Below are 18,470 nucleotides of genomic sequence, written 5' to 3' on the forward strand. Positions count from 1 at the left end.
GTAAGACTTCACAAATCTTGCAACAGTCCACACTATACAGCAGGTCGTGTGTCTGGGAATTACTAAGTATATTAAACAGGCTTACGTTGTATTGGATTGTCCCCTAAGTTACCAGTTCCGGTTCGGATTTGGGTTCGGATTCGGGTACGGGTTCGCGGATTCGGCAAACAAATAAATTTTTTGGGTACAAACGGTCCGTACATATATATATATATATATATTTTTATTTTTTTTAATATATATATATATATATATATATATATATGTTCAAACTTGAAACATCAAAATTATATATGTTCACAGTTCAAACATACAAATATGAAACATCAAACATACAATGTAACTTTCCCATACAATGATACATAGATGATAACAGATAAATCATAAATCAATAAATCATAAATCCATAATTGCATGAAATGCATCATAGAGGGGCGGATTAGGGTTCAGATGTAATTAGAAGATTAAAAATATTGTTTTTTTATTGTTTTTAAATGCTTGCTAACCCGTGGGCCCCGTTTTTGGGAACCCACGGGCTTGGGTTCACCCGGGTCCTCCTGGGTTCGCCCTGGGTCCCACCCGGGTCCCACAGGGAACCCAGCTGCCTGGGCAGGACCCGGGTGGGACCCAGAGCGAACTGGACCAGGACCAGGACCCAGCCAAAATAGGGGAGAACCGGTAAGCAGCGATCCCACCCATCTAATAATCAGTTAGTAAAAGGGGAAGGACTTGTTAAGTGAAATAAACAAATCGTTTCAAGGCAAAGGACAGGTGCAGTTATGAAGAGACACCACTTAGCAAACAAAGGGATGCCTCTTCTTCAAGTGGTTTTGTCCATAGGAGGGATCCCAACCCTCCACCTCCAAGTGAAAGGTATAAAGGGAAAATGCAGCTGTCCAAGGAAGGCATTGACCAAGTAGAGATCTGATACAAGTGAATACTATTGAGCCATACAGCCATTGTGCATTATACAAGTAATTGGTATGAGAACTAAATGTTTTATGCATTAATCTTTCTATATACATTCATAGACATTGTTTCTAATAAGATTAATACTTGAACTATATATCTTCAAATGATAGATCATATCTATATGTATATATTCATCCCATAATCAATCAGATTTTAAGTTGGAGGAAATAGGCTAGGGAGATGCAGTTTACCTGCCCTCCCAAGCTAAGTAGGCCACTCCAAGGGATGGAAATGTATTAGTGGGATGTTCCTGTCACTTGTGGGCCAAGGGGTGAGTTGTCTTAGTGGGATGCTGTGTGCTCTTGGGCTTAGTTGGTCTGAGTAGTTCACCGGTGCCCTTTTGAGGTTTTCCTATCAAACTAAACTATAATTGATTATGGGGTAGTTAGCTAGTAATAATGCTTATCATTTCATATGATGTATTTATTCACTAATCTATGTATTTTTTCGTTGATTCTTAACTTTATTAATGATTAGATTAAGTTACTTTAATATGTTATTGTTAAAATATAAATTGCATTGTGGAATTGTAGATTTTGGCAAAAACAGGCCCATCCCAATTTGGGGACATTACAAAACAGTTCAAAACCCCCTGGCACAACCCATGCCATGCAAATGATGCTGGTTCGGCTGCCAAAAGACCACAAATTGCTGTGGCTTACCCTATGTCTGTTATCACACCTTACACACCTTTGGAAAACCCTTGAACTCCTTAATTTTCTCTATGATGTTGAACATTGTTCAACTCTTCCGTCTTAGACGAAATCTTAAGGTAAGATTGGTTTCGATGATGAAAGAATTGTTCTTAGCCAATGCTATATGATTCATTCAGGGTCACAGTTTGCAGAAAAGATCCAAAGGTGGATTCATCCAAATTTCATAAGTGAGCTAAATGAGTGGATTTTGTGCTAAGTAATGCAATATCTTTTTAGTTATATTTTACTGCAGGTGCTGAGCAAAAGGAAAATCTTTTTGGGATTTGTTGACCAAAAAAGATTTTAAGATTTATTTGAAGAATATTCATTATGAACAAAGGTGATTTGCTCTTGTATTGTGGGAGTCAATGGAAATGGTGGTAATCCAAATGATAGGTCATGGAACTAAAGTACAAGGGTTCTAGGAGTAGGCTGCACATTTACATCCGTCTGTATGAAGGTGTTCATAGCAAACTGTACCCAGAGGGTGTTAAGCCATACAACAAAGGCACCATTACGTCATACAAGAAGGAAAGGAGTCCGTATGGAGTTGAGTTGCACATTGCCATCGGGCCGTTCATTACTAAGATAAGTAATCCATACCTACCAAGAAGGCCTAGGCCGTACAACTAGGCAATTACCAAGCTATACAAGGATAGAGACAACAAGTTGTACATGGTGAAGACAAGCTTTGGCAATCCATAGTGTGGGGAAGATGACCGGTGAAACAAGGAGTCTAAGCGACCGTTGACAAGTGGTGACAGTTATTCTAATAACCTGGGAGATTATAAAGCCGAGGATGCCCAATGTTAGCATTCATTATCAACACCAAACCTAGTAATGGTGAGTTGCACGAAGGGGAAGAGACCTTCTTAACCTCAAGTTGTAGGTGGGGGAAAGCAGAGAAATAATTATGTAGTCACGGTCAATTTTCTTGGGAAAATCTTACAAGAAGTGAATGCCAAAGTTGGTGGCAGAGTACAAAGGAAGTTCATCTATTGAAGTGCACACTCCACCATGTGTAGGTGGACAAAGCAGTCCAAATGCCATTTTTCAACTTGAAGGAGTTTGAGCCTTATCTATGCGCCATGGTAGTTCGGTATAACCAAGTGAAGTGAAAATCCATCATTGACGATTTTTTGCTGCTAGGTGACGATTTGGTATCGGCCATCAGACTTTTCGAGGGTATTGGATATACCCTCGATGGGGAGTTATGTGGGGAAACCAAAGAAAGTGAGCCCCAAGTGCAAAGGAGCACTTATCTAGTGGGTGTGTAGGCAAAATTTGACATAGGAGGAACGCGAAAGCATCTGGGGCTCATGAGGAAATAGAGGGTTAAAACAGAATTTCTTGGCTATAGCAGATTGGCAGTGTATACTAGACCTTCTCAAGTTGATTAATCGGTGTTAGTCATGCGTTTGATGTGGCTTTTTGGATGATTGACTTTATGATCCAACTTAGTGTGGAAAATGTCTATAATTGGGCAGGAGAACTCTCAGAAAGAATTCGTGACTTACTCAGTTTGAGGCACAAGGCCTTTCACGTGACCCAACATGCTATTGGGCTAATCCTTGATGCAATCCATACCTAGGTGCCTCTGGATAGATGGGGGAGACTGCAACCTTTGGGAGAAATGGAGCTAGAATGGCCAACAACATTTTATTGGGCAAACTTGGGTATTCAAGCGGCTGGCGAGGAGGTTGTTCCATCAACTATGCCTCCACCAAGGAAACAAAAGCACCAAACAGGAAGTAGTGAAGGCACAACAATTGCAGTCTCATCATCTAGTGATGACACCACCCCAGAGATTGCTAGCCCGAAACATTCCACTTAAGACGAGGATTTGGTAGAGGTATATTCAGTTCCAGTATGGCCAACACCTCTTGCAACGACTGCCATCATCACATTCTCGTCGACCATACTCTCGCTCACCACGCTCTACAGAGTTTTTACATGAGGGAAGTAGTTGCCACTCCAACACGAGTTGCTGCCGAGGTGCCAGTGACAGTTGCGGCTGTGGTGCTAGTTATCACACTAGGGAGAGTTGCCATGAAAGTATCAGTTACCACACCAGTTGCCTCCATGGTGCTAGTTGTCACACCACTACTAGATGCAACAATGTTGCTGATTGTTGAAATGACACTACCAGAAGAGAGGATGACACAACCAGAAGAGGGGGTTGGCGCCAAGAGGGTGGACGGTTGGCTTAGCAAGTTTCAAGTGGCACCAAGGGCCCCACCAACACCATCACCAAGTCTAGTGTTGAGGACTTGGATTTGTTGCCCGTTGAAGGAGTAGAGCACTTGATAGTTGGAGGAGATGTAGAGTAGGCAATTGAGCGAGAAGAGGAGCAATTGGCGCTTGCAAGGAAACTAGTGGAGGTGATTCATATTGTTAAGCCATCAGCTGAACCCATGGTGAATCAACCTAGTGAGCGTAGCCAAGAGGGTGCTACTACTTCACAACCTGAAAAGGCCAAGACTTTAGATGGTGAAGGTTTGGATGACTCCTCCAATGAGGACGAGATCAGGGGTATGCACATACAAATTTCTTAATTGAATACCCATGATGCACCTAGCACAATGTAGAGTTACCTATCAGAGTTGGAGGATATAGCCCTGGTCATGCATGAAGTGGCCAAACTCTGTGAAGATGGATATTGGTCTTGCTCCATTGGTGGCCACCGAAGCTAAGAAGATCGGTGTATCATATTTCTATGTTGTTTGCTAGATTTGTGGGACACCCTGGTTATGGCAATTAATAGTATTGTTAGAAATGGTATGCTGAATCATCATCTATTGAAACACATCCACCCAGGTGTTGAGTGGAGTAATTGAAGATTAGGGCTAGTTATATGTCAACTCGCCTAAGTTGAGTGGCCACTTTGTAAAAACTCGGTGATGGGCCACAACATGAAAGCATTAAAAGGTGGTGTGAGTTTTGACCATAAACTTTTCTCTACCTATCTACTTAATATACTTCTTTAAATCCGAAGTTTATTGTTGGTGCTGCTGGCACTCTCTCCCACAATAAATGCTTCCCACAGTAATCATATTGAGGCTACTTAGAATGACCTTCCCTAGAGCCCTGATTCTCGAATCTCGATCCTCACAAAGAATTTTTTTTTTTGTAAGGGTCTCATGATTTGATTGTAAGAGCTTGTTTGAAGAGTTCAACTTCACAAAAGTCAGCAAATTATCTAGAATTGAATGAGAGTTTGATACACTTGTTTGAAAGAAGGCTTAGTAGGCATCTCAATGAAAAGACATGCATGAAAATTGTGTACGAAGTTTTTATAGAAGAAAGATTATTGAGTGAAATGTTTATTAAGTCCTTGTCCTATTCTTTGACAAATCATATATCAACATTTTTTTGGTTGAAGTGAGAGATATTCTTCAAAACTATCATACTCAACGAACTTGAGGGCAGAAAGTTGAGTCTACAGATGATTGATTTGAGAAGTGTCACCAATCCTGAACAAATCTATTAATCTTTACCATAACTTGGTAGGATCACTTTGTTCTACTGAATGGTCCTTGAAGTGATTATCCACTGAAAGAGAGAGAATATTGTATATTATTTCTCTGTTTTGTTTCCCTTTGATGTTTAACTTGACCAAGTTTTTTGTGTAGATTGACATCAGTGATGTGTATCCATAGGCCATGATTTTCAACAATGCTTTGATGTAGATCTTCCATGAGGCATAGTTAAATCCTTGAAGCTTCACCAAACACAAGTTTGATTCCATATCTTTCTGACTTAGATGTAAAATTAGCTGAAAAGATTCACTTTCAATGTGTAGTGAAACAATATGGCCTAATACGCTTCCATATGTCAATGTTATGGCATTTAGAAGTTTGGTCCCACAATAGCAAAAATGCTTTAAATTACATTGCCCCGGCCAAGTGGATGTCAAAATTAAATCTGAATAAACTTCTCTAAATAGATTTATTTTTTGATCAATAAACGATGAATACCTACTACATTTTTGTGAAATATGTAGATCTACAGGGAAATTTGTGAAATTTGATGTGACTTGGAGTGTGAAATTCTCCCAAATCAATATTGGATCAAGGTGTCTTCAGACCTTGGAGCGACAACTTAAATCACCCTTATAACAAAATGTGGTCACCCGTGCTCTTATACCATGTGGAAATTATGACAATTATTGCAGAAGAAATGAAAGCAACACAAGTTGAGAACCAAAAGAAACTGCTCTCAGCAAGTAGGGAACAGAAGAATTAGAAACAGATTATGCTGTATTGGTCCCCATAGGTTAAAAGAATCACTATATTGGGGTAGAATGAGAGAGAAACAAGGGTCTTGGCATGTGTGTATGTACACATCTAAGTCATTGGAATATGAAAGGTGTAGACAAAGACTTAATATAGATTACACAATGCATGAAGTGTGTGAGGTCACTTAGACCCCAATAAGAACATGAGAGTTGGGTTTCTCTAAGAAGTACGTCAACCCCATATATGCCAAAAAAGAAGGTTTGGAAAATTGCCCCATATTACTTGTAATTGAGGAAAGCAATTTAGAAAACATCACTAGGCATTGTCTCTTATCCTAAAGAGAAATTGCAATACATTGAATGCTTTTGTGTAGTGGTTGAGAGGGGTTCTCCTTCAAAAGGAAGCCACAAGCTGAATTTAATGTGAAGTGGAATGAATTATATCTGTCTATTGAAGAGAATGATTCAAGAGAGAGAGAGAGAGTACGTACATTTAAAGAAGAGGGTGCCTTTATTCAAACAAGAAAATGTTTGTATGTGGACAAAATGTGCTTTTTAATTATTATCTTCACTTTTTTATAAAGTGAGTTTGTTCTTCCACTCAACATCAAAGGATTTTAAGCAAATTAAAAATTTTTTTTGAAATATTTTGGACTAGTTGGGGAAGATAAATGCCCTGATGGCTGTTGAGCCATTAAAAGTTCCAAATTCAGTAGGGCTGTAATGGAAGAAAGATGCACATCCACATTGAATATCTGAGAAAATTCACTCAAAATTGTTGGAATTTGTGTTATAAATGAACAAAATTCATAATTTAACAATTGCATCGTAAATAAAATTGCAGTTAAAGATACGAGGGCCTTCGCAACACATTGGAACAAGGATCTACATTATTGGGTTTGGCTGATTTGCTCGCAGGGACAGGTTTTGTTTGGGTCCAAGAATAGCGCTGAGATAGGCTTGGGTTCGCCTAGGGTGTGGCTTAGGCACTCCAGGGTCCTTGCGGAGGGGTTGAAGTAGTTGTTAGGAGGAAGGTGTCAAGATTTGATCATGCCATTTTTCTTGGGCGAAGATGGACAAAACATGTTGGTAATTTGTTCACACTTGGGCATCTCATAATTAGACGACTCAACAATTCATCATTTGAGTTGTTTGACTCCGATCACAGACTCTATTTCAACATCCTTCACAATCTTCTGTCCATGAAAATCAAAGCTAAGCAACCTATAGGAATTTGAATCCTCGTTGTAGAGCTCACATATTCACAAAGTTGATGTTGTTGCAGTGAGAATGTTTTCAGCACGAACCTTAGGCATTCATTCTTACAAAGTTAACAGTAAGGTAATTATTAATATATTTGGTATTCTATCATAAAATTATATATCTATATTGTATATATTTGTAATATTTTGTATGACCTAACCCAGCCTTATGGAAACCAGGAAGAACAAATCCACTGGATGCGTACATTATGAGCATTCTGTTTCTGGACATAAAAGATAATTTGTTGAATGAGTAGATATTCCTTTCAGCAGTTCCAAACTTCCAGACACAGTTCAACATTATAGAGATGATTTTTAGAGTGAAGCCATAGTGTTTCTATGCAGAGTCTCTCTGCAAGTTTTGCATAATGTTTGTTGATTGAAGAAATAAGAGGCATAGTCTTAAATTTTGCTAGATTTTGGATGAAATTCTAGTTTTACTTCCTGTTTGTATAAAACATGCTTTGATTCAAGTAGAATGGCCATTATAAAAATCTATGGTTTCTTTCTTTTTATGTACGAGAAGCTGTTGTCAGCAAGGAAAAAAATAGTTTAATTCAATGCTTTTGTATTTATACAAAAGTTCATTTCTTTTCATTTTCCTTTTTCTCCACGAATTTAGGATGATATTGAATTGATATTTTAATAGGATACAGGCTAGCTGAAAGTTTATAGAACTAACTCATAAGCACTACATTTGCTTCCAGGATACCAGCAAAATAAAAAATGTGATGCATATGATGGTTTGTTTGCTGAAATGGCTAGGTTGATTCCTACGCAATAAGGGATGCTGAAGAATACCGTAATTTTTGTGACCGACCTAATAATCAACGGCCACAATCAGGAGAAGTTGTACGGGTAAGATATTTTCTTGCTGATCAGTACCAAAATATAGAGCATGCAGAAAAATAAAATCATAAGAATTTTTTTTAAATAGTTTTTGGGATGTGCTTATAAATAAGTAATATGATTGGAGCAACAAGTGTTTTGTCATTTAATCTATTTTTCAGCAATGGTGATGAACTAAATCAAGCCATGCTCAGGCATAAATAAAAAACTTATTAAATAGGTGTCTTAATTGTGTAATCTTGCATTTTGGAAACTATAGCATTTTTCATTTTAAGACATTGTCAACTCAGAGCAGTTCAGCTAATTTATTGTGTATGTGTTTGTTATTGTTCTTGCCCTAAAGTTCTTTTTCTTTCATCTTTACATTCAATCTAGCAGCAACCAGATCTTTGTTTAGGCATACATAGCATTATTAGAATATTCAATTATTTTTCATGGTATTAGAGCGGGTCAATGGGGTTTTTTAGAATTTGGCGAAAATTCGTAGGCCTTCTACCTGGAATATTTTCTAGATTTTTTTTAATAATTTTTTTTATGAAATTTTTTTAAGGAATTTTCGAAGGGTTTTGCTGGAAGAATTTTTTTGGGTGCAGAGTATTTTCGAGGGCTTCTGTTCCCGCATGTTCGAGGGTTCCTGCATGTTTTTCTGGGTCGGATTTCACAGATCGTAGGGTCTACTTTTTTTCAGAAGGGAGTGAAGTTTTTTTTGAGCCATGTTTTTCGTGTTTTTTCAGCAACGGAAGGGTTCTTTCACGATTTTTCTGGTCGAAGTATTTTCCCGATTTTCGTCTGGTTTTTATCGGAGCGACGGGATTTTTGAACGCATCAGCAGCTCGCGTTCACGTTGGGAGCAGCAACGCGATTTTTGGCGCCGCAAAATAGTTATCCTTCCGCGCAATTTTCGGCGTCTGGGTTTTCTGCAGTAGTTTTTGGCGATTTTCGTCGGTTTTTTACCATGCGTTTTTCGCTTTTCCCATGATTCGCACGATGGCGTGTTTTTTTTGCCGCCGTTATTCCATTTTGCACGATTCTGCTCTGTTTTGTAACGGGTTGTGGGAGTGTGTTGCGCGACGGCGTTTGGAAAATCTTTAGAGTTTTTTTTTGAGGTTCGATCTCCTCCGGTAGAAGGTTTCTTTTTACCCTTTCGTCAGCCATTGCAAATCCGATTATTTTGAGCAAACAATTTTTCCTTGGTCATTAACACTTTGCAGATCCAAGGAGGGTTTTCGCCGCAGCAGAGTGTTCTTTTCGTTTGTGATCAAAAGACCTGCAGTGTCTTCTGTAGGGTAGTTAGTAGATAGAATGACCATTAAGGGAGGGTATTAGAATATTCAATTATTTTTCAAGCATTCCTTATGCTCCTTGAAAATATCTGTAGACCTGGAACACCTGATTCATTGATTTGCAATAATTCCGCATCTATAGAAATACATTAATCTTTTTCCGTTAACACCATTCATTTCTGTTGCCTATATGAATTTCCATTTCATCTTCTTTTTGTGATCATTTCCTAATTAGAGGCTAGCTATGTTCTATGCTATGTTGATATATTCATTAGGAACGGTAAATAATAATCACCATTTATCTTTGCTTTCTATGTTAATAACATATGATGCATGAGCATCCTTAGGTTGAAGTGGTTAGCCAGCATCAACCAAAAACAATTTTCTTTTTATTCAATAATTTGTGGGCTTCTTGGGACATTTTCTCGAAACTCTTAAAAAGAAAGTCACCATGCCAAGAGTGCCTTTTGTTTGTGCTCACCTTATCTTACCACTAAGCCTCAAGTTGGAAGTCTGCATTGGCATTGAGAGGAATGTTCCAACAGGCCATCTTGTTGAGTTTCAAGATCATAGCATCTTCTTACAAGCATCTAAAGAATGTTGAACCCATTGAAATGACTTAAAATCTTCACTACCTTCTTTTTCTTATGCCTATAGGAAAGCATAGCCATGAGTGGAAGGCTTGGAGAGTGTTTAAACTGGAAATTGTGTCCAGACATGATTAGAGGGATGTCACTAACCTATTCAAATTCACAAACATCCAGAAGGACCCCTCTTTGAAGAACAGCAATCTTGCTATGCATGGGCAAGGTTGGCAGTTGATGGGCCATCCAAGGAGAAATTGTAACTGAAATTAGGAATCATCATTGTTTGAATGGACAGCACTAGACACGAGTATTTCTGAATGTCCGTTCACTTGACCTACATACTAGATTGAATCAATATATTTTATACTTTCATTTCAATGTTTGGGCCTAGACATATTTTGCATACAAAAATTGTCATCTGTTATGTTTGACAAAGCTATCATAAACATTTACAATTATGAGTCAATGCCAATACTCAAAACATGCTGCTACATGTTTAAATTAGTTCCATGGAGTTTCCTGGCAGGGGGACAGGGGAACGTGGGGATGGGTTTCGAGGACCAAGGGACCAATGGCATAAGTTTGGGGATGGTGGTGGAGTGGTGGTTGGGGGGCAGTGCTGATATAAAAATAGAGGTGAATTGAAATCTTCAAGGCAAAATCTGCTATATAACATCTCTGTGAGTGCCCCATGAAAAGCCAACTAATTTTCATGAAGTTAAGGTTGCAATCAGTACGTAATGGCATGTTCCATATAGCAAGCGACCCAGTGGCATCCTTGACAGAGGTGGCGGAGGTGGCAGAAGTGGTGGTGCTGTGGGGGGATGCTTCCATCAAGTCTCCCGAGTGTTGGAAATGTCCACCTATGGGGGACGTCAGTTTTTTTTTTTGGTAGGGGGGAGGGGGCGCATCCGTGTGGGGGGGTGGGGACTCAACTTTAATAGACTATTGTTCTGAAGTATTATATCTCAGCAATTAAATTATGAGAATGTTATAAGATGATTTGACCTTTTTCACCCCAAGGCATATGTACTTCACATTTTTAAGAATGAACTTGAGCACACGTTTGGCATGTAATCATTAATACTGATTCTGTTAGATTTATAATAGGTTAGTTGCAAAATATTTTGAGCTCCTCCTTGTGTCCAGGCTATTGCTTGAAAGTATCAAAATTGTTGGTTGCTCAGAACTTTCAAAAATTTTATTGTAAAATTGTTAGGATGGATAAGAAAATCAGGATAAATGAGAAGTATTATTTTTCTTTTTTTCCAGTGTGGCACATTGTGGTGGGGGAAGGTTGTACTTCCATTGAGTAAATAATATTTAGTTATGGTTTGACCCTTGCTAGAAGTTTTAATCAGAAATTTTGATCAACTTTGCAGGATGTTGCAGAACACCTAACTACAGTGTATCTATCACGTTGTAAGCGGGGAAAGCGTTGCCTTTATGAGGGTTCTACTCCACCCGGTGGCTTCCCCAATTCATGGGTATGTTCATACTTTACAGATATAAACCAGGAGAATTTAGATCAATTTGCAGGTTTTAGGTTTAAGGGTGGAGCTGAATCTCTGCAGAACCTTAAATGCTATAATAGTCTATTCTGTAATATTCTATTGGTCTATACTTTTATGGAATTTTTCTAATTTTGCTTTTCTATGGCAGAGAGTAATGTACTTGCTTTGTTGATTTTGCATCCATTAATGAAATGACTTAATATTATAATTGTTATCATATGAATACTTATCAATTATCTCTCTTTGACTGCATAATACTTCTTACTGATAGTTTTCCAAACAAAACATTAGGCCAGATATCAAGATTACCATGATAGTGGTTTACTGTCTCCTACAGAGCTAGTTTAGCTATCCTATCATTTTTTCTGCAATTTTTATCAGTAATTGGTTTGCTTTCTGCTGTTTAATCAGCTTTGTTACATATTCCTGATGCCTTATTTTTTTAATTGTACTTTTTCCCTTGTACCTGATTGAAGCATAGGCATATTATTATTTATAGATAAATTATTAGGGTTCTATTTATGGGGCCCTATCCCAACCACTACTTAAAACAGTTAGAACTATCGAACACCTACTCAAACTACCTAAACCAGTTGTAGCATGCAAACACGTGAAACATTATGCACATTCTTGAGTTTTTCCTATTTTTCTAGGAGATCTCAGAACCACATGCCCTTTTGATGGGAATTTAGACAGCCTTATTTGTGTTATTTACTTCAGTCCAGGCTTTAGCTTCCACCTCATCTTCATGCTCCAAAGATGCAGATGAAGAAGAAAGAGACTAATTGGTAGAAGCCAATACTGAATCTGGAATATGAGAGGCTGTTCCCCACTCCTCCTCCGTAGATAGAATGGTGCACAAACTGAATTTTGTATTTTATTCTGGGTAGAAATCTTCAACTCTGAGTGATCCTTACCTAAACTGTTATCCTTCAGGATTGATACCATCTGACATAAAGTTTTTGTCGTTTTTTTTCTCCACATTGTTTGTTCCAGCCACAACCTTACCTATATCCTCCACCGCCATATTTTCCTTTCTGGTAGAAGAGTGAGCTACATCTAAGAATTAAGGTGACAAGAGGGGACGCATTGCCTTTTTCGTCACATGTTTTGTCTAATGTTTAGGAGAACTGCTAGGTACTGGATGCAAGGAAGTTGAAGATTTGGAATCATCTGACTTATCAGAGGATGGAAGAGCTGCTCTATTAACAGAAAAATGAGAAAAAACAAGCTTTGTTTCACCATTTAGTTTGTTTGGCTACCAGAAAACATTTCCTACATCAAAATGGCACATTTTGTAGTTCAATAACTTGTTCCATATCTTATCCTTCAGTCTACCTGTATCCTAGCTGAGGTAGAATGAGACCATTTATCTGTGGATCCAAAGCTAAAAATATGCCAGCCCACCTTGAATTGCAAAGGTAGATAAGCAATCTAAACCATACTGGCATAACTAAAAAACTAAGTCATTGGGTTAAACCTAGGAAACCAAAGCTTTACCAATAACCCAATATTACTGTCCTTTAGCTAAAATAAAAGCTATATTCTCTATAGATTGACAGAGAAGCATAGAAAATCCTTGAGCACTAGGGTATATTTCAATTGTTCCTGCAAACAAGCACTCTGAGATTTGGAGATCCAGGCATATGAATTTACTAGACCTGGCCAAAGAGCTCTAAACTTACAGATTATGCCTCTCTTGGACAACTTATTTTCTTCATACAACACCTCTTTGCCTAGAGAAAGGATTGGATGCTCACCTGTGCATGGAATAATATGCTGATGCCACATCTGTGTAACCAAAGCAGCCTCCTTCAACTGTTCTGCATCATTCGGATCTGCCATAGCATCCAAAGAAGTTTAACCTTTAATTGGTGCTGAGCTCTTGAATTGGACTTCCTTATGTCATCATGGATAGTCTCTTCCTGGTCCAGTTTGCAAGGAATAACAAGAGCCACCTGAGCCTTGATCCCTGCCAAGGAGGGGTCCAGAAGCTGACTGGGCATTAGCATATTGGCCTGTGCATTTCTCATTTCTTCAAAGCATCTTCTGCTAACCCTGTTGCTCCAAAACCAATACTAGCCCTGCAGCCTCTCCATCAATATTTGCATATGAGGATTTGCTGCACAACGAGCAGGAGAAACCATTTTGAAAACCTTCTAGCCCCTATTAGTAAGTTTCAATTAAGCATAAGATTATTATATGTTTCTATTAGGATTTAGCATTATAGATGTTTTGATAATTTCATGTATACAAATACCATATGTAAATTGAGTGGAATGAGAATAAAAACATGGTTTCTTTTATGTTAATATTAAATTAAGAACATTATTGATACCCAAGACAGTTTAAAAATGTCCAAATTGTCAAAGTGTGATTGAATTTGATGTTTAGCTGCTGATAATTCATTTGAACAATTGAATTTTATAGATTAGAGGCAGGATAGTATATGTAGCATCCTGATTGTAGATTTTCATTTTATTACCCTGATTTGTGTATCTGGGCACCTCTAACTTGTGTTCGTTCTTTAAAATGTTTAAAGAATGGTGCCACCTATTATACATCAGATGTTACAATTCACAGAAATGGAGAAGTACACTACTGGGACAAAGCCTATGATGACCAAGGGAATCAGGTAAACCACTTGATGGAAAAAGTCCTACTCAAGAAGATTATTTTGTGAATATTTCCCATTATCTTTGCTTCATTATGGATTGGAAATTATTATGTTTCAAGCAGATAATCATGTCAATTCAACTACTTTTTTATGAGCAGGTTTGGGGTGTAAAAGAAGGCCCCTATGAATTCAAGCCTGTGACAACTTCAAATTCAAATGGATCTCTTCTTCCGTTAGGGTCTACATCTATTACCTTAGACCAAAAATTGTATGATAAGTCCTTTGTAGTGGACGATTCAGAATAAGTATTTCTTTTCTGTTTATTTTTTATGGTTTAAAGGTCCTTGGCCGTATGGTACATCTGTGGAGGTCAGTATGTGCAAGCTTCCCGTGGATTTGCACAGATTGGATACTTCACATGGTTCTTTTCTCATCGTTCAGTTTTTCTTCTTCTCTAAGAATCAATTTTGAAATGACACAAATGTATGTAACCATTTTGGTATTACAAGGGGCATTATGGTGTAATCATGTGCATTTCTAAGCTTTCTGATTGCACCTTTTGGTAGTACAACATTGTCTTTTCTGGTCTACACAATTACCAATTTAGCTAACATATTTGTTTCTACAATAGTACCAGTTCGTTAGAGATATTAGCTTTGCAATTATGCAATTGCTGAGTGTGACTATAGAACACAAATCAAAGCCTATGTACAAACATCTTAGTTGATTACATATTATCTCCAACATATTTATTTAGGAATTCTGTCATTTGTGCTTAGGAGGAGTTGCAAGTGCTGTAGCTACTATAGATTGCTGTATGCATACCATGAAACAAATGAAAAATTTGAAACAAACCAAAATAGGGCTCTGAAGACAAAGAATTACCTTTGAGAAACGTGATGTAAGAAAACTCTCAAGGAGTAAAGACTTGTCTTTGCTTGCCACTAGATCTGTAAGATTACAAGTTTATTGCCTTGTAAAGGTCTCCAGGGAAACTGACAACATTACCAAAACTATCCTTACACCGTATTGTGATCTGCAACTTGCTTCAAATCACTTTCTAGTTTCTACTTCCCTTGCATGCTACACTCTCTAGAACACTCAAAAGATCTAGAAGATCTAGTAGATTACAAGACCTTTAGAGGGAATACAAATACAGAACAGGAGTGAACTGAGGGGATGACTCAAATGTCAAAGAACATGGACGACATTGTTCCCTACAATTGCTTTTCTTTTTAGTCCGACACATGCAGAATTATCTACAGACACTAACACAACTGTCACCCTGTTACAACTGACGATTTTGTTACTTTGCATATTGCTCTTAATTTCTTTTTTGTTTCAAGAACCTTTGTCAGTTATTCATGTGCCCAAGGTGCCGTATCACCTCGGAATCCTTCTACAACTACTTTAGAAACCTGTGCTATTACACACACACTGCTCTTGTTGAAATTCTTCATGTTTGGAGTGATAATCAATGACTATTGAGTCATTGACTAATTGACGAGAATAATGGCCTGGTAAGATGAATTTACTAATTTTTAATGTACTAATTTGGATCACACTTCCTTGATTAGGGGGTTTTGCTTGGCCGTTGTCCTTCAACTCTAATTTTAATTTTCTTGTTTGTCTTCTTGATGTGCTCACCTTCTTCCGCAAAACATTATCCTTGCCAAACTCTTCTTAAGTATTAGGTGCAAGGTTTTTAATGGAAGTCATCAAAACTCCTTTATCTAGCATGAAATTTTCCGAATGACATAAGTTTTCAATATCTATTATGGAATACAACTTCTTCTATAGAGGTATATCTGAAGTCTTTCTATGCTTATATAAAACAATATCTTGTCGCCAACTTAGAAGTTGATCTGATCATGTCTTGCTTAATATTTGTTTTCATGCTCGACTCTGCGTCAATCATGTCATGATTTATACCTGGCTTGCAACTCCTGTAAGCCTCTTTTGCTTGTAGTGGCATATTTTTCAGGTTTGTAGAAGAATGAACAACCATATTATATGAATATATGTCAAGTTTTCATCTAAAGTTTTAGGATGCTTCCTGTTAACTCCCCTCACAAGCTGTACCAATCTTCTCTTGGCCATTTCAGTTTGACAATTTTTTTCGGATGAAAAATAGGTTCTTTTTTGAACCTTGGTACTTTTTTTCTTTTTCAAAATATAGACCAGAACTTTAAAAAAAAATATTGAATCTCTATTTGAAATGATAGCTTAGCAAACCAAAATGAACCCAAATATTAGTAAAAGAGATCAATTTGGATCATTGCTCATAGGAATTACGTACATAGAACACACATCTGTCAACTCTTGAAAGAAGACGCGCTACCCAACCTTCGAAGGAAGTACATATATACACCTTAAAATGACACCACTAATATTTTGTTTTGAAGAGACTTGTGGGCATATTAATATCCCATATTCAGGATTGTGGAGAGTTGACTTAAGTATATCGTTGAGACACATGGTAATATAGGGCAATGGCTATTCTCCATACAAAACAACACTTGATAAAAAAACACAAATTCACATTTCAGCGGATTTTTTGCTGTAAAATAGCATTGAAAGGGCAGATTGAGAGGATCAAACTAGTAGAAATCATGTAAAAATCCATTGTGATTTGCATATTTTGTGTTTTTGATCAAGTTCTGTTTTGTATGGAGAATAGACGGCTCTTGTGATAGAGGTCATAGTCTCTCTTTAGTTCCCTTTCTTGGTAGTGATCCGTCGTTCTCTGGAGGGACATCATATGACCATAAAAAAATGAAGAGATCTTCCTCATGATAGCTTCTAGAGATCTACAACTACTTGTAAATACTAGCTTATATATATATATAAATTTTTTTAATATGTATAAAATACATCGAGAGATATCCTTCTCGAGGCACCTTTTAGAGTTTAGGGTGATAAATATTAAAAATAGGCGCCTTGAGAAGGATATCTCTCAGCATATTTAATATATATTATAAAATTAAATATATATAAGCTAGTAATAGTCGCACGCAACATAGAAAACATTAAAGAAATCGATATATATTTATATAGTATTGTATTATTAAATAGAACTATACTAAAAAATAATAATACTATTATATTTTTTATTTAATAGTCTTATAATCATATTACTTGTGCTAGATTAAGATAACAATATTATTTTATATTAAAGAATAGTATAGTATTAATAATAGCATTATAACCCTAACTCTATCTTAGCTTTAATTCTTTAATTTATGAATAGGGTAAAATTATAGTTAGGGTTCAAATATGGTTCATGTTATAATTTAATTAGCATCATGGTTCAAGCACAATTAGGGTTAGGGTTAATGTTAGGTTAGGGTTGGGGTTCAAATAAGGTTCAATTATGGTTAGGGTTTGATTAGGGTTTAATTATAGTTAGATTACGTTTTGATTATGGTTAAGGTTAGATTATGATGAGGGTTAGGGTTTGACTATGATTAGGGTTTGATTATGAGTAGGGTTTGGTACAATTAGGGTTTCATTATGGTAACTGTTAGGTTATGATGAGGGTTAGGATTTGACTATGATTAGGGTTTGGTACAGTTAGGGTTTCATTATGGTAAGGTTGGGGTTCAAGTTGGAGGTAGGGCTCAATTCTAAAGTTAGAGTTAAGTTTAGAGTTAGGTTATAGTTAGGTTTCAATTTTAGTAAGATTAGGTGTAGGGTTCAGGTTCAGGTTCAGGTTAGGCTACAATTAGGATTATTATTCTAAGATAATGCTTGAGGTAAGAGTTGAGGTTCAATTAGAATTAGTGTTAGGGTTAGGGCTTGGGTTTAATAAGGATTGAGGTTAGTATTACATTTAGATTAGGGTTTAATTAAGGTTAGTCAGTATTAGGATTCAAAAGGATTAGGGTTTGACGAGAAAGCATGATGTTAGGGTTAAAGTTTTATAATAAAGCTTGGTTTCAAGGTTAGGGTTAAGGTTTAATTAGGGTTAAGGGTTATATTAGCATAAAGATTTAATTACGGTTGGGGTTCAATTAAGTTTGGTTTAGGGATAAGGTCAAGGTTAGGTTGGGTTAGGGATAAGGTTACTTAATGGTTAGGGTTTAGGTTCAAGATATGGTTTAATTATGGTTAGGGTTAATTTTAGGGTTAGGTTATCATAAGGGTTCACTTATAGTTAGAGACATAGTTCAATTAGGGTTAGAATTATGGTTATGATTCAATTACATTAGGGTAAGGCTAGAGTTCAATTAGGGTTATGATTCAATTACATTAGAGTTATGGTTAAATTAGTATTAGAGTTCAATTAGGATTAGGGTTGGGGCTAGATTAGGGTTAGCATTAGAGTTCATTTACAGTTAAGGTTAAGTTTAGGACAAGGGTTCAATTAGGATTACAACTTGATTAGTGTTAGGATTAAGTTTAGGGATAGGGTTTAATTATGGTTAGATTAGGGTTCAAGTTGTAGTTGGGGT

The 18,470-nt window shown here is 37.0% G+C and overlaps 1 protein-coding gene across 1 annotated transcript in view; it reads left to right on the forward strand.

Annotated features, from left to right (window-relative positions):
* Positions 1–14,541, forward strand: part of LOC131061006 (chromophore lyase CRL, chloroplastic) — a 128,685-nt gene extending 114,144 nt beyond the window's left edge. The window contains exons 6-9 of the mRNA XM_057994507.2: positions 7,932–8,024; positions 11,268–11,372; positions 13,942–14,034; positions 14,175–14,541. Of these exons, the coding sequence (XP_057850490.1) occupies positions 7,932–8,024; positions 11,268–11,372; positions 13,942–14,034; positions 14,175–14,321 (438 nt within the window). The 3' untranslated portion in view covers positions 14,322–14,541. The remainder of the gene's footprint in view (positions 1–7,931; positions 8,025–11,267; positions 11,373–13,941; positions 14,035–14,174) is intronic.
* Positions 14,542–18,470: the final 3,929 nt, after the last annotated feature.

Source organism: Cryptomeria japonica, chromosome 9 (genome assembly GCF_030272615.1).
Source record: "Cryptomeria japonica chromosome 9, Sugi_1.0, whole genome shotgun sequence".
In the NCBI taxonomy this organism is placed as follows: Eukaryota; Viridiplantae; Streptophyta; class Pinopsida; order Cupressales; family Cupressaceae; genus Cryptomeria; species Cryptomeria japonica.